This window comes from Orcinus orca, chromosome 9 (genome assembly GCF_937001465.1).
Source record: "Orcinus orca chromosome 9, mOrcOrc1.1, whole genome shotgun sequence".
NCBI classification, from domain to species: Eukaryota; Metazoa; Chordata; class Mammalia; order Artiodactyla; family Delphinidae; genus Orcinus; species Orcinus orca.
Window position 1 is genome coordinate 37,132,919 of NC_064567.1, and position 25,073 is coordinate 37,157,991.

A 25,073-nucleotide genomic window follows, 5' to 3' on the forward strand; every position below is an offset into this window, starting at 1 on the left:
TTTTTACCTTGCTCCTTCATCTGCTGTGGTTTTCTCTGTCTTCTCATTTTGCTTAACTTACTGTGTTTGGGGTCTCCTTTTCACAGGCTTCAGGTTCATAGTTCCTGTTGTTCTTGGTGTCTGCCCTCAGTGGATAAGGTTGGTTCAATGGGTTCTGTAGGCTTCCTGGTGGAAGGGACTGGTGCCTTTGTTCTGGTGGATGAGGCTGGGTCTTGTCTTTCTGGTGGGCAGGACCGCATTCGGTGATGTGTTTTGGGGTGTCTGTGAACTTATGATTTTAGGCAGCCTCTCTGCTAATGGGTGGTGTTGCGTTCCTGTCTTGCTAGTTGTTTGGCATGGGCTGTCCAGCAGTGGTGCTTGCTGGTCGTTGAGTGGAGCTGGGTCTTAGCATTGAGACAGACATCTATGGGAGTGCTTTTGCCGATTGATATTATGTGGGGCTGGGAGATCTCTGGTGGTCCAATGTCCTGAACTCGGCTCTTCCACCTCAGAGCCTCAGGCCTGAAACCCAGCCGGAGCACCAAGACCCTGTCAGCCACACAGCCAGGTTCGTGGGGAGTTTCTTGCCTTTTGGGAAGCCTGAGGTCTTCTGCCAGCATTCAGTAGGTGTTCTTTAGGAGTTGTTCCACATGTAAATATATTTTTCATGTGCTTGTGGGGAGGAAAGTGATCTCCTTGTCTTACTCCTCTTCCATCTGGAAGGTCCTCTCCTAGCCCAGTTTTTAAAGTATGCCCCTCAGGGTTTTATGTTAGCATCTTTTTTTTTCCCCTAAAATATAATTATCAGGTTTCTTATATAAAGAATACAGACAGTTCTGGGTTTTCAGTATATCTTGAAGAAACCTAAGGAGTTGTTCTAATGATCTTGTTGTTTTGCAGGTGATGAAACTGAAACCTACGGGGTTAAAAAGATTTGTCCAAGGTCGCACAGTTTATTAGAAGCCAAACTAGTCCTACATATAATATAGGTCTTCTGATGCCTTCTGATGTCCTATGTATTTTTCTTTAATCATAAATTGAGTGCTTTAGAGAATTAATGTGTTTGGCTTCTTAAAAGTAAATGAGATTTAAATGAGCACTTCAGAAAGCTTCTCCAAAAAGAATGAAACATAAATAATTACAATCCAGGTCTTAGTTGAGCATTCTTTCCATTTGATCGTGCTGCATTCTGCTGATTCTCTGGGCATATTGTCCATCATCTTGCTAATGTCAGTAGTTTTACAGAATTTCCCAGTTTTTACTATGTTGTACCTTTGCATATTTTGAAAAGTTGCTCTATTTTGGTACACTTTTTTTTTTCTAAATTTTGCCTTTTAACCTTTTTAGTCTTTTTAGTTTCAGTACCAGAAACATTTTACATTCATTTTTCTAGCATTCAAAAATACTTGTCACGATCTTAAACTCACTGACATTTTATAGCTGATTTCTCAGGTCGTATCTGGGAATTGATTTAAATTTCATCTCTTTAAGGCTGTGTTTCTGAGCTCCTTCCCAGCTGTGTACTCGGAGCTGTTGAAGCTCTTTGATGTCCGGGAAGTGGCCAACTTGGTACAGGACACCCTGGGCAGTCTGCCGACCATCGTGCACGTGGATGACGCCCTGCAAGCTGTTAAACTGCAGTGCATCGGCAAAACCGTGGAAAGCCAGCTGTATACAAACCCAGGTAAGGTGCTGGGTCTCTTGGATGAAACAGTGTCTCTAGAAAGCCATTATTTACATTTTGTCGTTATAGGTCAGCAGAAGCAATTAAAAAAAGAAACTAAGAACTACTTTCTCAAAAGCATTGTTTATTTGGATGGTAGAATAAGTTTATTAAATAGTCAGATACAAAAGTATGGCTCTTCAAACTTTATTTCTAGAAAGAATGAAAACTCTAATGATTAAATTATTAATTCTAATCATAACAAGTTATAGTATAGGGCATGCTTTTTTTCCTTGCTCTGGATTTTTTTTTTAACATTCAACAAAATTTAACATTTTTCTTTCAGAGATGCTTACAGGGACCTGCTATGATCTTTGTTTATTTGTCTCTCTTGTCCTTAAAAGTTTTCCATCAATTTGTGTTCTGAAACTGGGTGAAAGTTTCAGTGTATTGTCATTTTTTATTTTATCCTAATAGCTAGTGACTAATTTGATTTTGTCATAATATCTATTATTTATTGATTGATTTTGTCATAATATCTATTATTAAATCCCATTGCCTCTTGTTTCTTCTGGTTTTCTTTCTGAAAAAAATAATAAAATACCAGTCTCATTTTAAAGTTTAAGAAGTTTCTGTCATTATCACTGAATCAAAAACTTTTAGAAATTCTTCTGTGAATTATGTTTTCACATGAATGCAGATATGTGTGTATAGTGCAGTATTTTTGAAATGGTGTTTAAAATATATTTAATAAACCTTTTTTACATTATTTTATTGTAAAACATTTTAAACATACAAACAAGAATAGAGCATAATATGAGTAAATCTCAGCAATATCAGATATTTGCTCTAGGTCTTTTAAGAGATTTGTCATTATAGAAATATTCAGGCCCTCTTGTATATATTCGCTTCCTTCATAGAAGTTTCCACTATCAGAGATTCCATTTCTATTTTCTATGCCTTTATTCTGTAGCTATAAAAACATATTTTTTTAACCTCTTGAAAATATTTTCATCTTTTAGTCTTTATATGATGACATTATGTTGAATGTCATTAAGTAGAGTGCGTCTTTTTGACTAATATTACACTTTTATATTTATCCATGCTATTAGATATAGCTGTAGTTCTTTTTTACTCTTGTATAGTATTCCACTGAGTGTGTGTGTGTGTGTGTGTGTGTGTGTGTGTGTGTATAAAATGGTTAATTTATTTTTTCTCCTGTTGATAGACTGTTAGTATGTTTCTGATTTTTTTCCTGAAATTAACAATGCTTGAATCAACATGAGAGAAAGTTCAACCTTCTGATTTTTCCACATAAAAATACATCTCATCCTGGAAAAGAGATGTTTCTCATGGTAGTTTTCAAACTCTGTCCCTGAGAGCCCTAGAGGTTCTGCTTCAGTGGTTAGGGCTTCCTCCAGGGTTAAGAAAAGGTGGTGTGAAGTGGAAGGGTTAAGGTCCAGACCAGGCATCCCAATTTGACTAGACTTTCAATTTTTTTTTACCAAACTGAGAAGAGTTCATTCCCCTCTCAGAAGAATAGATGATTTTTACCATATTTCTCCCTCACAGGCCAGATAATTCTTTGTTAGGTTAAAATCTGACACCAAAAGAGCAACATGAAAACATGTTGAAAACGGTTTTCAAATATACGGAAATTATTTGGGGGGATTGTGTTCATTAATTACCCTTGCGAGATGTGTTCTGTCTGTGGGCTCAGTTTCTTATTGATTACTGATGCTCAGGAGGTGGTAGAGAAATCAGAACTTAGGAGAAACAAAAAGTAGCTGCTACAAGCCGGAAGAAAAGATACCAGCTCTCTGTGGGAGGTGATGAGATTATTTAGGGGGCCAGGATAGAGGGACTCAAGAGACCAAGGATGCGTGGACCCTGGAGAGTCTGTGCTTGTGATCTGGAGGAGAGACTCAGAGCCAGTGCTGGGCTTTAGTGATGGTGACACTGGTGTGGAGGAGGAGGGGGAGGTGGGGGAACCTACCTCTCATGATATGTGGGACAGTCACCATGGAGGATAATTATGGAGAAGCATAAACTTTTGGGAAGCAAAGCAGCTCCCGATCAATGGAACACTTAGAAGCATGTGCAGATGTTAGTAAGAGGGTCGACTTCTGTCAGTGCCCCAGGAAGATAGAATTAGCTTGCTGTTTAGTGACTCACTACTGAGGAAAATAGACTGTCGTCATGTATAAATGGCAGGGCGCATCTGGAAGGAGGCCGTCTTCATGGAGAAAAACAGCAGGCATTTCTGAGAGCCTTCCAAGGCTCAAACTACCTTCTATTTAAATCACGTGGGACCCAGCAATAGTGTTAGCAAACCTAGAAAGTACTTCTAGTGACTCTGAAATTCTAAGTCAGAAACTGTGGACTTGGGGGATAGATGGAGCACATCTGTGTAGTCCAGTTGAAAGATGAGATACTGGAGGCAAAGATGTGCAGTGCAAATCATTGGCTCCGTAGACCGTGTCAAAGAACCAGGTAGGAGGTCTTGGCTGGTGGTTAAGAGGAGAGTGTGAACCCTGCAAGGACCATGGCAAATCTCACAAAAATAAGCAGATTCTGTCTAATTGGAAGAAGAAGAGGGACAATATAAAACTGTAACTAAGGGCATTGTGTGGGTGCAGAGAACCATAGTAAGAGAGGCTCTGGTAGAGAACAGCAGGTAAAGGGATTAAGTCTAATACGTTTGACCTCTACTTAAAAAAAAAAAAAAAGTACACACACTTCTTAAAACAAGGAAAGGAGTTTTTATAAAGGGAGTTTGGAATTTGGTTGCCCCAGTTTTGTCTTATTTCCCCCAAAATACCTATAACCAAATGACAGAGAATGGGTAAATATTACCTAGGAAGCATAACCAAAAAAAAGAGTAGCATCACCAAAATATGGTGAAATCAGACTCGTGTTTTACATATAGTTTTGGCCTCTTAGTTTCCTATTGATGCTACAACAACTACCACAAACTTAGTGGATTAATGTAACTCAAGTTTCTTATGTTACATGTCTGTAGGGCAGAAGTCCAAAATGCTTCTCACTGGGCTAAAATCAGGGTGTCAACAGAGTGACGTTCCTTTGTATAGCGTCTAGAGGACAATTCGTTTTCTTGCCTTTTACAGCTTCTAGAGGCCACCTGCATTCCTTGGTTTGTGGCCCCCTCCTTCATCTTTAAAGCCAGCAGTGTAGCGTCTTCACATCTCCCTCTGACTCTGTCTAGCTGCTTTCACTTGTAAGGACCCCTATGTTTACATGGTGCCCACCTGGATAATCTCCCTATCTCTACATACTTAATTTAATCATTTCTTCAAAATCTCTTTCATCTAATGTATTCTTTTCACATAACATATTCACAGGTTCTGAGAATTAAGATGTAGATATCTTTGGGGTCAACCGTTTATTCTGCCTACTACATATGGGTAAAACAAACAGTTCAGAAGCAGTGTGATGGCGTAGAAGGTCAAAAACACTCAGAAGTCTATGAATTTTATTTACTTATTAAAAGTAAAATAAATGGAACACGAAGTGCTGCATTCATGTAAGTACACACATCTTGGCCAGATGGAAGTTACAAATGACACTTTTCTGATTAAAATTATAAATCTGAACAGGGCAAAATAAAGTAGGGATAAGTATGTTACAGGGTATCAACTGGCTATGTATTCAGCTGAAGACAAAGTACTTAATTCTTGACTGCCATAATGACAGTTCCATTTCTCAGGACATGGTGTATGGCAAAGATAATTGCTACTCTGAGCTGAATTCTGATTAGCAAAGATGAACTGGTTAGTGATAGAGAAGTGAGAAGAATCTGAGAAAGTGACCTCATTTTCTGGGGGTTCATATTAGCTAGAAAGGAATGTGGAGCACAATTGGCCCACACTTTAATAAATTTCAAAACATTTTGGAGAACAAAACTGTAGATGTTACAAGCCCCTAGGAAAGAGAGAAAGTTCTGAAAGTTGGCTTAGTACTAGAATCCTATATTAGGGTTCTGCAGAGAAGCAGACCCAATAGTGTATGTCTGTGTGCGTGTGTGTATGTGTGTGTAAGGAGATTTATTATAAGGCATTGCCCCATGTGCTTATGGAGGCTGAGAAGTGCCAAGGTCTGCAGTTGGCAAGCTGGAGACTCAAGAAAGCAGATGGTGTCGTTCCAGTCTGAGTCCCAAGGCCTGAAAACCAGGAGAGGTGATTGTATAAATTCCAGTCTAAATCTGAAAGCAGGAGAGGATGGACTTCTTAGCTGAATGACAGGCAGAGAGAGTAAACCCTCCCTTACTCCACCTTTTCTTGTATGCAGGGCTTCAGCGGATTAGATGAGGCCCACCCACATTGGGGAGGACAATCTGCTTTACTTTGTCTACCAAATCACATGTTATTCTCATCCAGAAACACTCACACAGACACACCCAAGATAATGTTTAACCAAATATCTGGGCTCTCATGGCACAGTCAAATTGACATATAAAAGTAACCATTACAAATCCCAAGGAGAAAAAAAGTGGAGGAGACACACAAAGGAAGCAGCATGGTTGCAGAATACCTCTAGTTGAGCTTAGATTAGAAATTAATACATACAGAATACAAGGTCAGCACCACAAAAGGGAATGAAAAAAGCGATAGGAAGGTTCAAGCCATCTTGAGTTAAGGGCCAAGGGGCAGCCTCAGGGCTGGAGGCATTCCACAGCCAGGCAGGACTGAGTCAACGCCTTTGAGCTGCACCCTCAAGGTGAGAGTCTAGGGCATCTGGCCAGACCTGAAAGACTTAGCTCAGATTTGGAATTTAAGCAGGTTGTTATTTGATGTCTAAATCATGTGGGGTCCAGTCAGACGTACTTAAGGTATAAAAGTTGAACAACTGACTTTTCCCTTTTTCCCCACAATTCTATTCTTCCTGTTTTTTGAAGGCCAGGAAAAGGTCTCAATGATGTTAGAGAAGACAGCTTTAGCAATGGCAAAAAGAGTAGATTTGAAGTATAGAGGTTGGGGCAGGGAAGTGTGGAGAGCGGGAGCAGAGGGATGGTTTGAGCAATGGGGGTGAGAGGGCAGGTGCTGAGTCTTCTCAGACAGCAAGGTCAGGCTCTGGGGGACCGTGGTTTTGCATCAGATTTGCACTGGGCTCCATTGCTTGTCACTTGAATTGTTCAGCAGAGGTCTGTAGTCATCGCTGAGCTATTTGCTTGCTAAGAAAAAGTCATATACATTTCTGCTTTGGGATAATTGAGCAGTTTATCAGGAAAACCTCAGCGCAGATAATAGAGGTGAGCATAAGTGCACTGAGTGTGTAATGACGAGAAACATGACAGTGGTACTTTCTTTTCCTACAAAATAAAGAATCAGATTTCTTAGGGTAGGGATTTCTTAAGAAAGCATCCAAAAGTCATTTTTTTCCCTTTTCACCAGAAACTCCTCGGTCCCTGTTAGCTCTTTTGTGGATTTGATACAAGGCTGCAATGAAAGTAAAGGCGAGAGGGAGGAAGGTGGACTATTAGACTATTTTTACAGTTTATTCTGGGAATGAATGCCTCCACCTCCCCATTCCACCTCCCATTTTAGGCCATAATATAAAGGAAGGATGTGTGATGGTTTATCTATTAATTTGACAACTTTAAGAGGGAAGTATTACTACAGTTGACGGGTGCCTGGTAGCTTTTATTTCTTAGAACTATAGTTAAAGCATAATTGAGTATTGACTTCTCTGGCACTGCAAGTGATTAAATTTCTTTCACTTTTGAAAATGCCATTTGCTTAAAGCTTTTCTATTAGCCAGAGCTTGCACTGTAGTAGATGCGCCTTATAGAGATGAGCAGAGTTGCATGAATAAGGGCTGCACTTGTTCCCTAGAAGTAGAATGATAATGCAGGACCGCTGGAAGAAGTGTAAAGACCTTCGTTTTTTTAATGTAGATTTCATGTTGGTTAGCCAATATAAAAATAGGTTTTTTTGGTTTTTTTTTTTAAAATCCCCTGAGACCTCAAGAAAGCCTTTGTTAAAATATCCTTAGTGTTTTGCCCCCTCTAGTCTCAATTCCTTCATCCACTCCCTGCTCGCTGCCCTTATCTGTGTTTTCCCCCAGGTCCCCTTGCTCAAAGTGGAAAAACTTAGGAGCGAAGGCCTTTCTAGGTGGCCTCCACCATCAGGGAGCTCTGAAAGCACTTGCTGAGAGTTTCATAATTTTCATAGTTGTTCAGTCTCTATTCTTGGCTTTTATTAAAGATTGGCACACATAAAATTTTTAAGGTGTATATATTAGTTAAAACCATGTTAAAGTGCAGGTTCTTAAAGAAGTACTTAGAAAGGGGCTTGTTTGGAAAAGAATTTCCACATCTTTCCCTAGAAGAGAAAACGATAAAATTAGGAGTTTTAGGTAATGTGCCACTCTGAACATAGAACTTAAGGTGAAAAATATGCATCGCCAAAATCGTAGCCAACCCTAAGTTTTATCTGTGGCGTTTGAAAATAAAGGTAAATGTACATATTTTGGGCTACTCACCATCCAATTTCAACTTTGTTCTCTGACCTTGTTTCTGATCTCTTCAATACTGATTGAATGAGCAAGCACGTTTCTGGAGAAAGGGGGGACCCCTATCTTTTCATTTCTTATCTGTCACTCAATCACATATGCACAGATTTCCGGGGGGTGGGGGAGTAGAGCCGGGATGTGTGTCTTGTTTCCAATGCCACAAGCAGCTGCCTTGGTTTGCGTTGAAGTATGGTGTTAGGAATAGCTGCTTTCTCCTGGGTGCCCAGGGCGAGTGCCAGCCCATGGAGTTGCTGCAAACTGGACTGTGATAATGTGATGTGCAACCTACTTATTTCCCATTTAAGCTGGGTTAAAACACGAACACAGAAATGTCAGGTCCATTTCAGTTGCCTGTCAGATCCAGTAGAACTCATGGTGTAGCTCATTCATTCATTCAACAAATGTTTATTGTGAGCAGACTCCATTCCAGGTATTAGGTTACAAGTAATGTAGCAAATTACAATACAGTCTATGTGGCAACGCTCTCCACCTAGAGACCTCAGAGTCGTTCCTGAAGCCCTCTTCTCCCTTTGCCCTTCGTCTCCACCTACCACCACCACTGCTCTTGGGCCTCCACGGCGTCTCGCATGGCCAGCCATTTCTCCCCTCCCCAGCTCCCACCTCTCCATACAGACTGCCACCTGCTCTGACCTGCCTCAGTGGTTTCTATACTTTTTCCCCATATCTCCTTTCTCCTGTCCATCTGTGTAGCCATAGTTCCCTTTCAGAAACTCATACCAGATGATGTCACTCCCACCCAGTTCCTTTATTCACATCCCAGTTGTTTTATTCTGTTTTGGGGGCACACTCCAGGCCTTGTGATCTGGCCCGGCCCACCTGCCTGGTCCCATCTCCATATTTCTTCACTCTGCTTGGAACCCACTTTCTCCTCTTCCTTTCTGAACCTAGTTGACCCCCATGCACCCTTCAGGGCTCAGTTGAACTCTCATTTCTCCAGAAATCTTCTATCTGTCTCACCCACCCCATTATTACTCTCATTCTTTGGCTTTTTACTTCTTGGATAACCTAACACATCTGTAATAACTAAAGAATTGGTGATTTAGTTGTTTAATGTCCGTCTCCTACCCTCATCCCAGAAGGAAAGCCTCAGAGAGCAGGGGCTATATTTATCTTGATGACAGTTTTATCTTAGCTTCTGTAACAGTGCCTGGTACATAATAGTTGCTTGGTAAACGTTTCGTGAATACTAGGTACTGGGTCATGGCTAGGGATCAGGATGGAGCAGCAATAGCTATTGAATAAATGATGTGCATTAAAGAAGGAAAGTTTTATTACAAAAGCAACTTTTGAGCTAAGGTTGAGCATGAACATGACAACAGAACAGTGTTCAGTGCTGGAGTCCCAGACCAGGAGCAGAGCACAGTTGACAAAAGTAAAAAGTACACCTAAGGCCAGGCCTCCTTGTGCTGGTAGCCCTGTGGCAGGCATTAAAAGAAATACGAGACTTCTAACCTCACTCCCAAAAGAGATCAAGAAATCACTAAGAGAAGACAGGCGAACACAGATAAAGGCACTTTCCCACTGATGGATACTTTGCATTCCTTAGGATTTTGCTTTAGGTGCGGGGTGTGGGAGGGGATTGAATCCACTGGGTAAGAACAACACAGAGAGATCATCCTTAGCCCTGTATTTTGTTTTCTTCTGTGATCCTGACTTTGTCTGCATGGCATGTAGCCCCTAAGTCATCTGTGATCCTTTCCATTCTGAATGTTGTCTGTCCTCTAATGTCTGAAGGGCTTGTTTGCAGGTTCTGTTGCTGTAACATTGGCAGTTCAATTCCTGGTGGCTTTGATGACAAAGACCTAACCCAGCTCTGATTTCAGGGCTTCCTGTGCGGCTGGTGCTTCCCTGCAGCCAGCAGCTCTGCTACATGCAAAGCTGTGCCCCAGCTGGACCTCTTGCCCACCTGGTTTACCATCTCCCCGTCCTGAGGCTGCCACAGAGCAGCTGCTTAGGTGTCCTTGCTGATGTCCAGCCCACGCTGGGACAGTTTGTGGAGAGTGGCCAGCAACCCTGCATGCCACCACAGGACTCACAGACCTCACTCCCGTGGGGACAGATGGCTACAGGGATTGTTGTCTAAAGCTTTGTTGATAGAGGAGGCAAAGATGACGACTTTCCTCGAAATCAACCACAAGGAGGAAATTCATCAGCATTTTTTAGCTGCTTCTCCTCCTTCCTAGCCCCACGCCCACTGGAAATTGCTATCAGGAGCTGGCTTTATCCACTCAAGTGTGTACAGGCAAAACAGAAAGTGAGACACAATACAGTGAGCTTTATATGAGATACATAATATGAATGTTTTGACCCTTTCAAGGATAAGAGCTGTATAACGGATACTGTTGTTAAATGTTTAGGAAGTTAGTGTTTGTTCAACTATGGGTTTCCTTTTTTCTTTTTTTAATTAATTAATTAATTTTGGGGGGCTGTATTGGGTCTTCGTTGCTGCACTCGGGCTTTCTCTAGTTGCAGCGAGCCAGGGCTACTCTTCAATGTAGTGTGCTGGCTTCTCATTGCGGTGGCTTCTCTTGTTGTGGAGCACGGGCTCTAGGAACATGGGCTCAGTAGTTGTGGCTCGCGGGCTGTAGAGCACAGGCTCAGTAGTTGTGGCACACGGGCTTAGGCACTCCATGGCATGTGGGATCTTCCCAGACCAGGGCTCAAACCCGTGTCCCCTGCATTGGCAGGCGGATTCTTAACCACTGCTCCACCAGGGAATTCCCTTCTTTTTCCTTTGAGCCTTCTTGATGAATCCAGGTATTTTCTTTTAAAGGTAAGCGTTAGCATTTTAACCAGTCAGCTTGTTTGGCATTTACCCATCCATTCTATCCTGTGCATTGGCTGATACTGCCCTACTAATGGAGAAGCAGCAAATCTACATACCACACATGAATTATTTGTCTACCTTACTTACTTTTTTGGCAGTAGAGATTTTCTTAACAGTTGGCTGCAAATTGAATTTTTAGACATCAAATCCCACTGGCTGCAAGAACATATCAGATAAGCTTTATCTTCCTTTCTAATTAAGCATCACTAGACAGTGACTCCTGTCATTTAAGCTTTCAGTTTCCTTTTCTTGGTTCTTTTTCTCAAGTAATTGATTTGTAAATAAGTATTTAAGTTCCCCGGTCACGCTTCCTGTTGAAAGGAAGCCTGCAATGAATTATTTTACAAGTTTGGGTTTTAATACTCCGTGTTCGTTTTCTTAAAGTGAAGTGTGCCTGTGCCTTATGTGGTTTGTTTTGATGGTGAACCTAAGGCCATACCTCCTTGTGCTGGTAGCCTGGTGGCAGGTGTTAGAAGAAATATGAGACTTCTAACCTCACTCCTAAAAGAAATAAAGAAGACAGTAAGAGAAGTCAGGCAAACGCTGCTGAAGGCCCTTTCCGAATCGTGAACACTTTGTTTGCATTTCTTACGATTTTCATTAGGATACAGGGTCATATACTTTTTCACCTATGGATATACCTTATTTTATTGTCTCGGAATCCAGTGCATGGTTAAACTGAGTGGGTGAAATTGGCCATCCTTGTCTTATTTTTGATCTTAAGGAGAAAGCATTCATCCAATCTTCTACTATTATTATGTTAGCTAATGGCAGGCATTTCATTAATGCCCTTTATCAATTTGAGAAAATTACCTTCTATTCTTATCTTCCTGACAGCTTTTATCATTAATGGATGCTGAATTTTGCATTTTTCCTACATCTACTGCTAATATGGTAAATTACATTGATTGATTGACTTTCAAATGTTAAATCAATTTGCATTTCCAGGATAAATCCTGTTTAATCATTGTGTGTGTGTGTGTGTGTGTGTGTGTGTGTGTGTGTGTGTTATGTTAAAATTTTATAAGGATTTTTGCATCTGTGTTGATGAGAAATGTCAAATCTGTAGTTTTGTCTTGTAATGTCTTTGGCTAATTTCGGCATAGATAGTGCTGGCCTCATAAAATGAGTTAGTTTATTCTGTTTTCTGGGAGGATTTGTGCAGACTTGATACTCTTTCTTCCAATAACTGCTTCATAGAATTCACAGAAGCCACCTGAGTCTAGAATTCTCCTTGTAGGCTCTTAACAGCAAGTTCAGTTTCTTTAATAGGTGTAGAGTTATTTAGATTATCCACTTTTCCTGAATGAGTGAAGTGGAATTATAATTTATTGCAGACTCTTTATAAGACACATGGTTTTTTATAAACCAAAATTAATCCATTTGAGTTGTTGCACAGATGACATCTTTTAGAAAATCAAGCAGAGCAGGACAGGGGCTGGGGCATTTGTAAGTACACATCTCGTAAATAATATGCCCATTATTGGCCCCCGGTAGGCACTAATTTTGTGCTCATGACATCATGTTGAAAAATAAACCTTCAGGACAATAAGCGTATTCACTGTTACTTTTTCAAAAGATTGAAATATATACTGCATAAGTCAATTTTTCGATTACTGTTACCTTACTATTTCAAATACTAATGCCAAGTTAGAGATCGAGATAAGACTTCCATTTAAGGGAGGATTGACACATGTGTTTATTATTCACAGACTGACTCACTGAAACTTATTTGTAGACCCCGAATCAGTACTGTGGCACTTTTATGTTCATTCACGGGCATGCACAGAGTAGTGAGCACTTTGAGTTCCGGGATGCACACATTCCCAGCTGAGGTCGAGCAAGGCGATGCTCTGCTTCCGTTTCCACTCACGTGGGGATGAGCAGAGGGCAGAGGCAGCAGAGGGCAGGAAGCTCCAGCTCTGGGGCCAGTTTAATTCCCAACGCTTATCCCTGTTAGTGGGGCTCCCTCAGGCAGGTCACTTCACACTTCTGAACCTCGTTTTCTCTTTTGTAAAATAAAGAAAATAGAATCTACCTTGATGAGTTGATTTTAGGATTTCAGATTGTAATCTCTGTGAGGTATACACAAGTACCTATATATTTCTCCTAGGAGAAATGATTCCCTTTTCGCCATTTCACTGTTCCCAGTGACTTTTTAGGAATGAACTACCATGCGTAAGAGGAAATCAACTCTATGTATCTTTCTTCCCTGATGAAAGTGAATATGAATATGAGCTTTAGATGTTAAACAAACCTTGCTTTTAAGATAAACCTCATCTGGTCCTGAAGTAATACTTATTTTATATATTGCTGGCATTGATTTGCTAAACTTTTGAATTGTGGTTTCATATCTATGGTCAGTAAAGGAATTTTTAAAAAATATGGAATCTCACAAGTTCAGGAGAGTGGGAGAGGAGATGGCAACACATAAGAGATATCAACAGTTTTACAAAGTCTGACAGCAGACAAGAGAAGGCTGAAACACAGACAGGTTTATGGAGTTGGAGCAGAGCCAAGGAACAAACTAGTTTATAGCACAGAATTGCAGAAAACTCAGGATGGTATCAGAAAGGATCAGGAATTGAAAATATGAGGTATCTCTGAAGATTAAGGGTGCTAGAAATTTTTTAAATCTTTAGAAGGAATATTTAGTATCCCATCCACCCTACCTCAATCCCTCCTCTATTTTAGCAAAAAATGGAAAGTGTACTCTCTAGAGTAAGTCAATGAGACATGCCTGGATTCAAAAGAATCAGACAATGCTAAATTTGGGGGTTGAGGCTCCACACTGTAAGCAGATTAAACAGAGGGACCCCTACCAGCCACTTCCCCACCAGCCACTTACCGTCTTGATTCCACATTACCCAGAAAATGATGGGTTCATGCTCCCCAGAGAGGAGATTAGCAGATTTCTCTCTGGAGAAACTGACCAGCCCAAGAGCAGACATCTCAGATTCTGAAATTTGGGGGTCCCCTGATGATGGGGTCCCCCATCTGCATGTCTCGCCTCCTTGTGGTGAAGCCTCATCAGTCCACAAGCTTACCTAGGCACACAGGTATTTTTTTTTTTTCCCAGTTAGCATTTCAGTACCTCCCTTGAAAAGATGAAGGGACAATAAAAGATCACCAAATACTGGAGAAAAACCTCTAATGTGAAAGGCAGAGGCCAAAAGGAAGAAACAAACAAACAAAAAGAACTTGAAAGACAAAGATAATTACGGGAGAAAAAAAATCAAAAAGTTGTCTCTGATTTCCCCAGAGAGAGAAGATAGTGTATCCATGAAACAAGAATGGGAAGCTATAAAGAGATCATTCAGAGAAATAAAGACGAATGGCTGCATAATGAAAATGCAACACCTCTTGTTTGAAAGTTATTAAGAATTTCATGATGGCTGCAGCAGAACATTACACCAAGTGTCGACTGAAAAACAAAAAAACAAACAAACAAACAAAAAAACGCACAACCCCAGAGCTGTGAGTTAAGTTTTATTTGGAGCAAAATGAGGACCATAGCCCAGGAGACAGCCTCCCAGATAGCTCTGAGGAACTGCTCTGAAGGTAGCAGGGGAGGTCAGTATATATGTGATTTTGGCGGGCGAAGGGGGATATGTGCAGTCAAGCACACGTTTTGGTAGGAGGTGGCTGCTAAGCACATGTCTCTGTTAATGATTTTAGTGCTTTTCTAGATATGAGAAGATGTAAGAAATTGGGCTCATAAAATCTTGTGAAAAATATCTAACTATCTGAAGGCCTGTTCTGCCAGTTTTTCCCAGAGCACAGAGTGCTTCATTCCTGATTTCCACCCTGAACTCCTTTCAGGGTGTGTTGAGGGTCAGCGACTGCAGTGGCTAGTGGCTTCATCCTTGTAGAGGCAGATGGCAAGAAACAATTTTTCATCCACACAAGCGCGGGGCCTTTGTGGGCACAGGGATCTGTGTGACTGCACAGGTTGTATGGCCACAACACTGGACTTGGAAATGAGAAGGACACTTGGAGATTAAATATATGATAGTGTAAATAAGAAAATTGAATAGAGGGGTTGGAAGGTAAAGTAAGGAAATTGCCCAGAATTTTAGACAAAAGATGAAAAAAATATTCAAGAAAAGTAGAAGACAGCTGAAGAGATTCATGACGTGAATGTAGTCAGAGTTCCAGACAGAGGACAGAAGAAATAGCGGGAAAGAAATAATCCTAGAAATAATTCAAGGCAAGTTCCCAGCTCTGAAGGACATGGGTTTATAGAGTTAAAGAGTCAAGGCAAGCCATATAGTCATGAAAGTTTGAATTACCAAGAATAATTTCCTGAAAGCTTTCAGAGAGAGAAAAACAAAAATACAACAAAAATCTGATCTTGGACAAAGGGTTGGAAGTCACCATAACAGCAAACGCAAAGTGTTCATTTAGCCAGAAGTTGTAACAGCTCTTTTGAGAGGCTGGGAGAAGAAAAGGGGGTGAAAAAACTAAATTCTCATCTACCATATTAGGAAGTCAGTCGATGATCCGTCTCAATGAAAAATTTGGAAATAGCAAGAGAAGTGTGCCGTTTAGGTATTGGGAAGTAAGAAAAAACAAAAAACCCGAAAAAACACCTATTTCAATAAAAGAGTCAAAGGTCTCGCAAGTGCAGGAATCATGGGTTGGGGAAGAGACTACTGTTTTTCAATATCAACCTTGTAGAGCTAGTACCTTTCTAACTACATGTATTAATAATTTAGCAATTAAAATTAAAGAGTAGATAAGGATTTGCACGAGGTTTGCACGGGACTCTTCCTTGTGACACTAATGCTTCTTCTCCTTCCAGATTCCCGGTATATTCTCTTACCTGTCGTGTTACATCACCTCCACATGCACTTGCAAGAACAGAAGGACCTGATCATGTGCGCTCGGATCCTTAGCAATGTATTTTGTCTCATCAAGAAAAATAGCTCAGTAAGTAAATACAGGTTAAAAGATGTAGTTCCCATCAAATGGCTTCTGGAAATAAAATTTTAAAAGTCTTCAGATAAACCACACCAAAGAGTCATCCTTTGAGACTCTCACTTTTATTTCCAGCTGCTTTGGACTTTTTACTTTTCTTCTAAAGGAATGTTTTTTTAACCTTGTGGCATCGCTGTAACCCCAAATAACCTGGGTTTCCTAAACTTGTATTTCAAGAAAGAACTGAATACCCAATGAGAAAAATTAGAAATCTCAAAGCCTCCCACATGTGTCTTTAATCTTGATGAATGCTCTGTGGCGAGAATAAATTATTGCTTGCAAAGACAGCCTGTTTGGGCCCATTATGTGAAAGATTGCATGATGATGGTCCAAGCTTGGCCGTGAGCCTTGGGCCCAGCCCCCTGGAGGTAGAGAAAGCAAAGGAGAGCCTCAGGAGCCTGGGGGTATCTTGCACCACAACTGTTACTCACCCGACAGTAATCACTCAATTGTTATGGCAGTAATCATTCAATTGTTATGGCTTTAGGAATTCCTGTCGTGTTCCTGACTCTGGAGGCAATACAATTGCACTGGACAATGCAATGTCAATAGAGAAAAACCACATGCTTGCTTATAAACAGGGACAACTCGGAGTATGCATGTTCATGGCTCAGGGGTCTGATGTGAAGTCAACATATGAAGTATGCCCTATTCAGTTCTGTCAATCTGCATCTGTTCACTAAGGAGCCTCATCTGTAACAAGCTTTACAAAGCAGGGTTTGGCAGTGAGTGCTAAGATTCATTTCTCTGTCTCCCTTTTACTGCTATGCTACAGTTTCCCCATTTTTGTTCCTCTGACTTATGACCTTCTGAAGAGCTCAGCAGTCAGCTAACATGGACTTCCAGTGGAGGTGGTGGAGATAGGGCCCCAGTGCTGTGGGAACAGAGTTGGCCCTTGAGAGAAAAAGGCCAGAAGCTCTGTGTCTAAAAGTGTAGTACGATAGCACAGGGAACTCTACTTAATACACTGTGGTGAACTAAATGGGAAGGAAATCTAAAAAACAGGGGATATATGTATAACTGATTCGTTTTGCTATACAGTAGAAACTAACACAACATTGTAAAGCAACTATACTCCAATAAAAATTAATTGAAAAAAATAAATAAAAGTATGGTATAAGACACCTGCATGGGAAGGACCATTGCTTTTTACACACCCAATTGAATAAAGCATAGCTACGCTGGGCCTAGTTAGAATGTTTTTGCTAACTCTTAACTGCTGAGAGTTAAAAGTAAGTTCAAAAGTTCACTGCAGAAAACTGAAAACATCAGGTGATAGTAGAGGTGATTTTTTTTTTTTCTCCCATTGTTAAAGTTGCAGTCAATTTTTGTACTTATCTGATAAGGAATTCAGAGCAGAAACTCTGCTCTGGGGGAAAATCCTTAGTAGTTTTCTTACAAGTGTAAGAAAGTTTATCATAAAATCCTAGCCAAAAAGCTCTTTTAAACTCATACTTTCTAAAAGTTTTCTTTGCAAAGGCAATCTCCTTGGTACAAAGTATTTATAATCATAGTGCTTCGTCTGGTGCAGGTATAATAACTCAAATCCACTACATACAGTCAGTGCAGAGCAATTTGCATTTCTCACTCAAGTCCTGGGGGCTTAGATAGTACTAATTTTGCTTTGGGGAAGCAGTCCCACCATGACCAATGACATTAAGTCCAGTCTGTAACTAACTATTCACCCAGACTGAATGCTGTTTGCTAACCTTTACATGTAGGGATTTTAAAAAATCATTTTTATAGAAATAGTCATTTGCACTTAAAATAGAGTTTTGGAAAATGACCTGTGCAACTCCAGTAATGAGAAGAGTAAATGTAAGCACAAACTGAAATCAAAAAATTATGGACTCTTAAAACCAAGAGGGACGTTTAGTGAAGAATCAGGCCCAGAAAGGCAAACTGACTTGCACAGGGACACACACCATGTTAGTGACATAGCTGGTGTTCTGAATTAGTCTGGGGTGCTTTCCAGAACATCACTCAGGTGTATCTTGTATCTCAGGTACCCACTGCACAGTGGAGTTGCATGCTCTTGGATAAGCTGTTAACATCTCCGTGCCCTTTGTTATCTATAAACAAAGGTCATTCACTTAGGTGAGTTAGGAGAGGTCCAGGTCTGTCAAGCTCTCGAGTTCTCTGACTCTTTGATTCTATATTTGGAAATGTGCTTTTTCCCCTTTTCCAGTAAAGAGAGGTTAATATATACTTTAAGCCACAATTTCCTGAACACATTATTTTTTTTCTTAAGGAAAAATCTGTGCTGGAGGAAATAGATGTGATAGTGGCCAGCCTGCTGGACATCCTGCTGAGGACCATATTGGAGATCACCAGTCGACCACAGCCATCCGGCTCCACCATGCGTCTCCAGTTCCAGGATGTCACGGTAAGGCCGTAAAGCAAATGGCACACCAAACAGCATAGTTGTGCTTGTTAAAGCCTCAGTTGCTTTGAGGCTGAGTTGCTGTTTATAAACAGCATATAAGATATTTTTAATATAAGATATTTTTAATTACAGAAAGGCCAAATTGGCACAGTTTATTTTCACTTTGCCCAATTTAAGTTAACCTGGTTCTAAATCCCCAGTCTTCTTGATAACTTTTCATTCTTTTTTTTCATCTATCAAATTGCTTGGGGAAGTGAGAATAGTGAAATAGAGCAATAGCAGCTGGGGGTCCTGAGTTCTGATTCTGAATTTTTCACTATGACTAGTAAGAATCTTAATTTGGGGTAGGGTGAGGGGGGCTCAGTTTCCTCAGCTATGAATTGAGAAAGTTTGACTTGGTAACTTCTAAGATGTCTTCAAGCTCCACTATTATGAATCTAATATAACATGATTTATAAGAAATATTAAGACATAATTTATGTGATAGTTCATTTGTGTATATATTTATACGTGTGTGTGGAGAGCGCAAGAGAGAGATACGTAGATGGATGGATTGGTACATAAATTGATTTCCATTTAAAACTCACATTCAATTGATCAAACTTTTTTTTTTTAGGTCTGATTAAGAACATTCTTCCAAATACCATTTGCAAAAATGGCAGTAGATGCTATAGTTTTCACATATAGATTATTTACAAAAATGTCAGCATTTTGCCATTATTTTTACAAATTGTGCATTAGAGAACCCCTGTCTTAAGAATGTTTGCCTAGCCCCTGATGAAAATAATTTTTGTTTTTACTTAAAAAAATAAAAAGTCCACCCTGGCTCTCCTGCCAGAGTTGAATGCTTAAGGATGGCCATCTTGCATTGAATTTTATTTTCTCTGCTTTCAGAGCTAAGATTTACCTGATTCCTCCTGCCAAGCCCTGGGTTTGGGAAGTAAAGTTAAATTCTTTCTTTTAACAAACTAAGGTTAAAGAGAGTATGAAAAAACTTCCTAATATGTGTAATAGCTGTACTGCCTCATTAAAAGAAAAGAAGAGCAAGCAGTTAATTTCTCATGGTCTGATGGAATTTCATGTGTAAAATGCTGCCTACCTCATAGGGTTGGCTTTGTGTATTTAGCTATTATTTGGTTCATAGTAAATGCTCAAAACGTCGTTTTTTCCTGAAAACCACTGGAGTTCATTATGGGTTTGAAAGTTTGGGGGGTTTTGTTTTGAATTTTTTTGTTCTGTCTTTTCATGTTTTTCTGAACTTTTTATTTTGCAATAATTGTAGAGTCACGTGCAGTTGCAAAAAATAACATAGATATTCTACGTGCCTTTTCTCCAGTCTCCCCAGTGGTAACCTCTTATCGAACTATAGAACAGTATCACAACTAGGCTATTGACATTAATCAAGATGCAGAATATTTCCATCACCCCAGGAATCCCCCATCTTGCCCTTTTACAGCCAAACTCACTTCCCTCCCATCTTCACCTCCTTCTTAAGCCTGACAACCACAAAATCTATTCTCCATTTCTATAGTTTTGTCATTTTAAGAATGTTGTATTTGAGTCACTTCACTGTACGGCAGAGATTGGCACAACAATGTAAATCAACTCTACTTCGATTAAAAAAATTAATTAAAAAAATATTGTACGTGGGCTTCCCTGGTGGCACAGTGGTTGAGAATCTGCCTGCTAATGCAGGGGACACGGGTTCGAGCCCTGGTCTGGGAGGATCCCGCATGCCGCAGAGCGACTAGGCCCGTGAGCCACAACTACTGAGCCTGCGCGTCTGGAGCCTGTGCTCCGCAACAAGAGAGGCCATGATAGTGAGAGGCCCGTGCACCGCGATGAAGAGTGGCCCCCGTTTGCCACAACTAGAGAAAGCCCTCGCACAGAAACGAAGACCCAACACAGCAAAAATAAATTAATTAATTAATAAAACTCCTACCCCCAACATCTTCTTTAAAAAAAAAAAAATGTTGTACAAATAGAATCATACAGTATATAACCTTTTGTGATTGGCTTTTTTTTTTTTTTTAAGTCAGCATAATCCTCTAGAGATTCATCCAGGTCATTGTGTGTGTGTATCTATATATAATTTGTTCCTTTTCCTTAGTCAGTAGTTTTCATGGTATGGATGTACCACAGTGTGTTTAACTATCCCCGTTGAAGGCCATCTTGGTTGTTTCCAGAATTTGGCTGTTACTAACAAAGCTACTATAAACATTTGTGTGCAAGTTTTTATCTAACCATAAATCTTCATTTCTCCAGGTTAAATACTCCCAAGAGTATGACTGCTGAATTGTATGGTTGTTGCATATTTAGTTTTGTAATAAATGGCCTAACTGTTTTCCCTAGTGGGTGTATCACTTTACATTCTCATATACACAGTGTATGATGAATGATCCAATTTCTCAACACCATAGTCAGCACTTGGTGTTTTCACTTTGAAGAGTGGAGAGGGGATGGGGGCGTTCTGATAGGCAGGTAGTGACATCTTATCATGATTTTGATTTGCATTTCCCTAATGGCTGATGATGCTGAACATCTTTCACATATTTGCCATCTATATATCCCCTTCAGTGGGATGTCTTTTTATGTCATTTTCCCATTTTCTGATTGGATTGCTTTTTACTCTTGAGTTTTGAGAGTTCTTTATATATTCTAGATCCTTGTCCTTCATTGAATATGTGGTTTACAAATATTTTCTCCCACTCTGTAGCTTGTTTTTTTCATCCTTTTAACAGGTCTTTTGTAGAGCAAAAATTTTTCATTTCAATGAAGCCCAATTTATCAATTTTTCCTTTTACAGGTCATGCTTTTGATGTCAAGCTGAAGAACTCTTTTTGTCTAGCCCTGTATCGTGAAGGCTCTCTCCTAGTTCTTTTTTCCTAAAAAGTGTTAGAGTTTTCTATATTACGTTTAAGTCCATGAACCATTTTAAGTTGATTTTTGTATGAGTTATGTCAGATAATTTTAACATCTCTATCACCTCAGTGTTGACATCTCTTGTCTTTTTTCATTCAATTTTATATCTTGATTTTGGGTATGATGAGTGATTTTCAATTGAAATCTGGACATTTTTGTATTATAAGACTCTGGATCTTATTTACACCTGTTTCAGGTGGCTTTATGTCACGTGACTTGGCAGGGTAAGGGGTTGGGTGCCAATTCATTATGGCCAGATGGAGGTAGAAGTCCAGGTTCCTCGCATTGTCTTCACTGACACAGACCAGTTGTCATGAAAGTCCCTGCTCCCTATCTTGCTGTCCGCTCTGGAGAGAGATGTTGGGTGCCTCATCACAGCCTTGTGAGGATGGAAGTCCTGGCTCCCCATTTGGCTTTTGCAGGTGTGAGAAAGGCCAAAGTGTTTTGTAGAATTCAGCTGCAGTAGAGCAATGACTGCTAAAAGTTTTTTCTTCTTAAACTGCCCATTTCCTGATCCTTTGGCCCAAGAGAATAGGCTTTTGGGGGGAATTTTCTTTGCAGTAGTTGGTGTTTCAAGACGGCCAGCTTCTTCGGCTCCAGGGGTGGGATATATGAGGCAAAAAGAAAACCCAGAGAACTCAGCACTATGTCCTTCCTTGGGTCCAGGGTCTCTAGCCAGTCTTTTCTTTCCACCTTCCAGAGTTGTATTCTGTTTGTTTTATATATAATGGAGGGGTTTTAGTTGTACTTGGCAGGAGGAATTGGGAAAAACATATATACTCCACCTTCCCAAAAGCAGAAGAAAGGCTCCTTCATTTTGGTTTTGATGGTAACATTTCAACTGCTTCCTGGCAATACAGCTCGAACACAATTCTAAAATTATAATGGCAGAGCAAACAAAATCATAGGAAATGCTCCATGTGGTCAAAGACTGCCCGAGGTCAAAAGCTAGAACACTTTTTCAAACTGCTTTGTATCCATAGGCAGGGTTGAAACTACCAAATTTCTCTGGGACATGCATGGCCTGTAGGGCTTCACAGTGTAATAATCAGTGCAAATTAAGAGACTTGAGAAGGCAATGCATGAAGCTCATGGATGGATTTGGGCAGGCAGTTTGATCGTCCGGTGTGCTACAATTTTAGGAAAATCACATAAAGTGAAACCTTCCCCCACGTAGCTCTGTTGTGCCCCTTGCTGTGTGAAAAACCAAGCTCACTCTAGGTATGTGGGATGAAGTTTGCGAGAAAACATGCACTTAAATTGTTTGGCACCTTAGTTTTATGCTTGAAGGCTCTTTTTTTTTTTTTGAGTCCTCAGGCAGACCTGGTTTGAATCCTACTCTTCCCTTTGATTAACTACGCATGCTCTTGGGCAAGTTACCTAGTATCTTTAGCCTCTGTTTCTTTGCCTTTAAAATAGAGAAAATAATTTTACTTATCTCAAAGTTAGTGTGAGGGTTTCATCAAATCTGTAGAAGTGTTTAAACAATATCAGTACATTTTAGCCGTTAGTAATTGTGGTAGCAACAGTGGTCCGTAATATTATTATTATTATTACAGAAGTAATACCTGTGTTGTTGTTGTTATTGTTACCGAATTAACCAAAATCAATTACATACTCAGAAGTATAGAAAAGAAAGGTGGCTTTAATCAGAATGCCGGCAATCTGGGGAGATGGTGGACTCAGCATCCCTCAAAAACCACCTCTGAAGATTCTGCTCAGCCATGAAAGGGTTTAAAGGGAAACAGGGTAGTAATCTCAGTTCATCACTGAGATGCGGGTCAGAGTCATTGCCATCCCCAATGTGTGCAGGCTTGTCAACTCCCTTGTGATCTTCCTCTGGATGTTATCTTGTTCATACAGTTTGGTCACACATTCTGTTCGGGAGATTACTGAAGGGAAAGCTAGGGAAGAGATCTGGTCATCTGTTAATTACTTATTCTTCATTTCTACTTCTTTGATGTACGGAAAGAACTGACAAGTTAGGCAAGGTATTGTGTGATTAAAAGATTTGAAATGTGTGCTTGGGCTGGAGATGAGTAGAGCATGGAGGTCCCTGGTATAAAAGTTAGTTACAATATAGCTTTGCTAAAGTGACAAGAAAAGGGGCTTCCTGCTCTTATAGCAAACAGGGCAGTTTCCTGTAAAGAGCGCTTGCATTATAATGAATTCTATGGTGAGAAATATGTTCTGGTCATTGACAAGGTCATTTCTCTGGGCACTGAAGACCTGTCTAATTTCTTCATCATTTTCTCTTATTTAGAGAACAGGCTTTCTGAATAGGGAGTCTTTACATGGCAGTCCTACCCTGAGCACCCTTCAGTCTTTACAGAAAAGGTGCCCACAATAAGCAGACATAATGTAGGTAAAAGTCGGTCCCACAGTGTGTCGTGGTGAAGTGTTTCAGCTCTCTGTGAGTACCACGGCTGTCACCCTGCCTCCCAGTAACACCAACAGGATGACCGGCTTCCGCTCTTGTCATAATTCCAGATAATAGTAGCCTTATTTTTACTATCTAAAAGGATTGTACTTTTTGTTCTTCTACCAACTGCTCTTTTAGGTTTAAAATACTCTCTCTAGCTGGAAAAAAAAAAAAAAGCAGCACCATTGTAATCGGTTCCTTTCAAACATCTAATTGTATGTGGAAGCAGATTTTATAAAGGGGCATACATGGCTGTTTGTTCACACCCTCAAACTAATTGGACTCCACAGTTCCTTACAAGTGATAAATGCTTCTTTTCTTTGCACATAATTCTGTTCAGCACCATTTATAGTGTGGGTGACTCAGTTCAGCAGGAGCCACGTCTAAGATATACTCTGCATTTATTGAAAGTTTTTGCGCACCATGGGCTGTGGTTGGGGGAAGGAGAAGAAGGCAGGAGAATTCTGTGAGATGTTTCTGGGGAAAATTGTGGGTATGTATAATAGAAGGTTTCTTGAAGACTGTTGTAGCCGTCTAATAATCTTATTCACAGTTATTGGTGGAAATGCCCAGTATGCTCAATCTAGTTGTAAAATGGATGCAAGCCACTATAGCATAGAGTTCTTTCTGATGGTGATTTGTACATTAAAAAGTTCCAACACTAAAATGAAGTGAATCTTGGCCAACAGTGGTTTTTTATTTATTCTTTTTAATAAATTGTGAGTCTAGGGTTTTCATGTAGACACTTAAAAATCTCTTAGAAACAAAGTTACATTACGGGTAAAAAATATTGGACGTCTAGGCCTCTTAACAGGGTTAAATGTGCTTGGAGTTCCTAAATTGATGAAGTGAATAAATAAAATGACATTGTACAGTAAATATTGGGATTGACAACATGTCTTAATTGTGCCAAGATTAGATATCAGGATGACAAGTTGTTTGCATTAGGCGTAAACCAGATGTGACAGATATAAATAGGATATGGATTCAAAGAGGTATTCTCCTAGGTATGGTGACTGTAAAGATTTAATGAAAGTCTATTCACTTTTGAATAATTTTTATTATTGCTAAAATTATTAAAAATAATGTCATTTAAGATATTTCACTATTCACAGAATGTATGTTGAAATAAATAAGAATATTGATCTAGTAGCTGCATTGGAGACAGTGTAGATAGGATGTAGAAAAACTAAGAGATGAAACATTGAATGCATTTCTACCAACTAGATTTACATTTTCATGTCAAGACATAAGACAGGCTAAAAGGTACAGACATTGGTTATCAACAGACAGATTCTTATATACCTATTTGTATTTGAAATATAACCCCCAAGCTCAGTTA

The 25,073-nt window shown here is 40.0% G+C and overlaps 1 protein-coding gene across 3 annotated transcripts in view; it reads left to right on the plus strand.

The window, feature by feature from the left end:
- The window catches only part of DOCK4 (dedicator of cytokinesis 4), a 491,577-nt gene that overhangs the window by 366,563 nt on the left and 99,941 nt on the right, over positions 1-25,073 (plus strand). For all 3 annotated transcript variants that reach the window (XM_033428263.2, XM_033428264.2, XM_004269886.3), the window contains exons 23-25: positions 1,471-1,663; positions 15,826-15,953; positions 18,253-18,387. In XM_033428263.2, the coding sequence (XP_033284154.1) occupies positions 1,471-1,663; positions 15,826-15,953; positions 18,253-18,387 (456 nt within the window). The remainder of the gene's footprint in view (positions 1-1,470; positions 1,664-15,825; positions 15,954-18,252; positions 18,388-25,073) is intronic.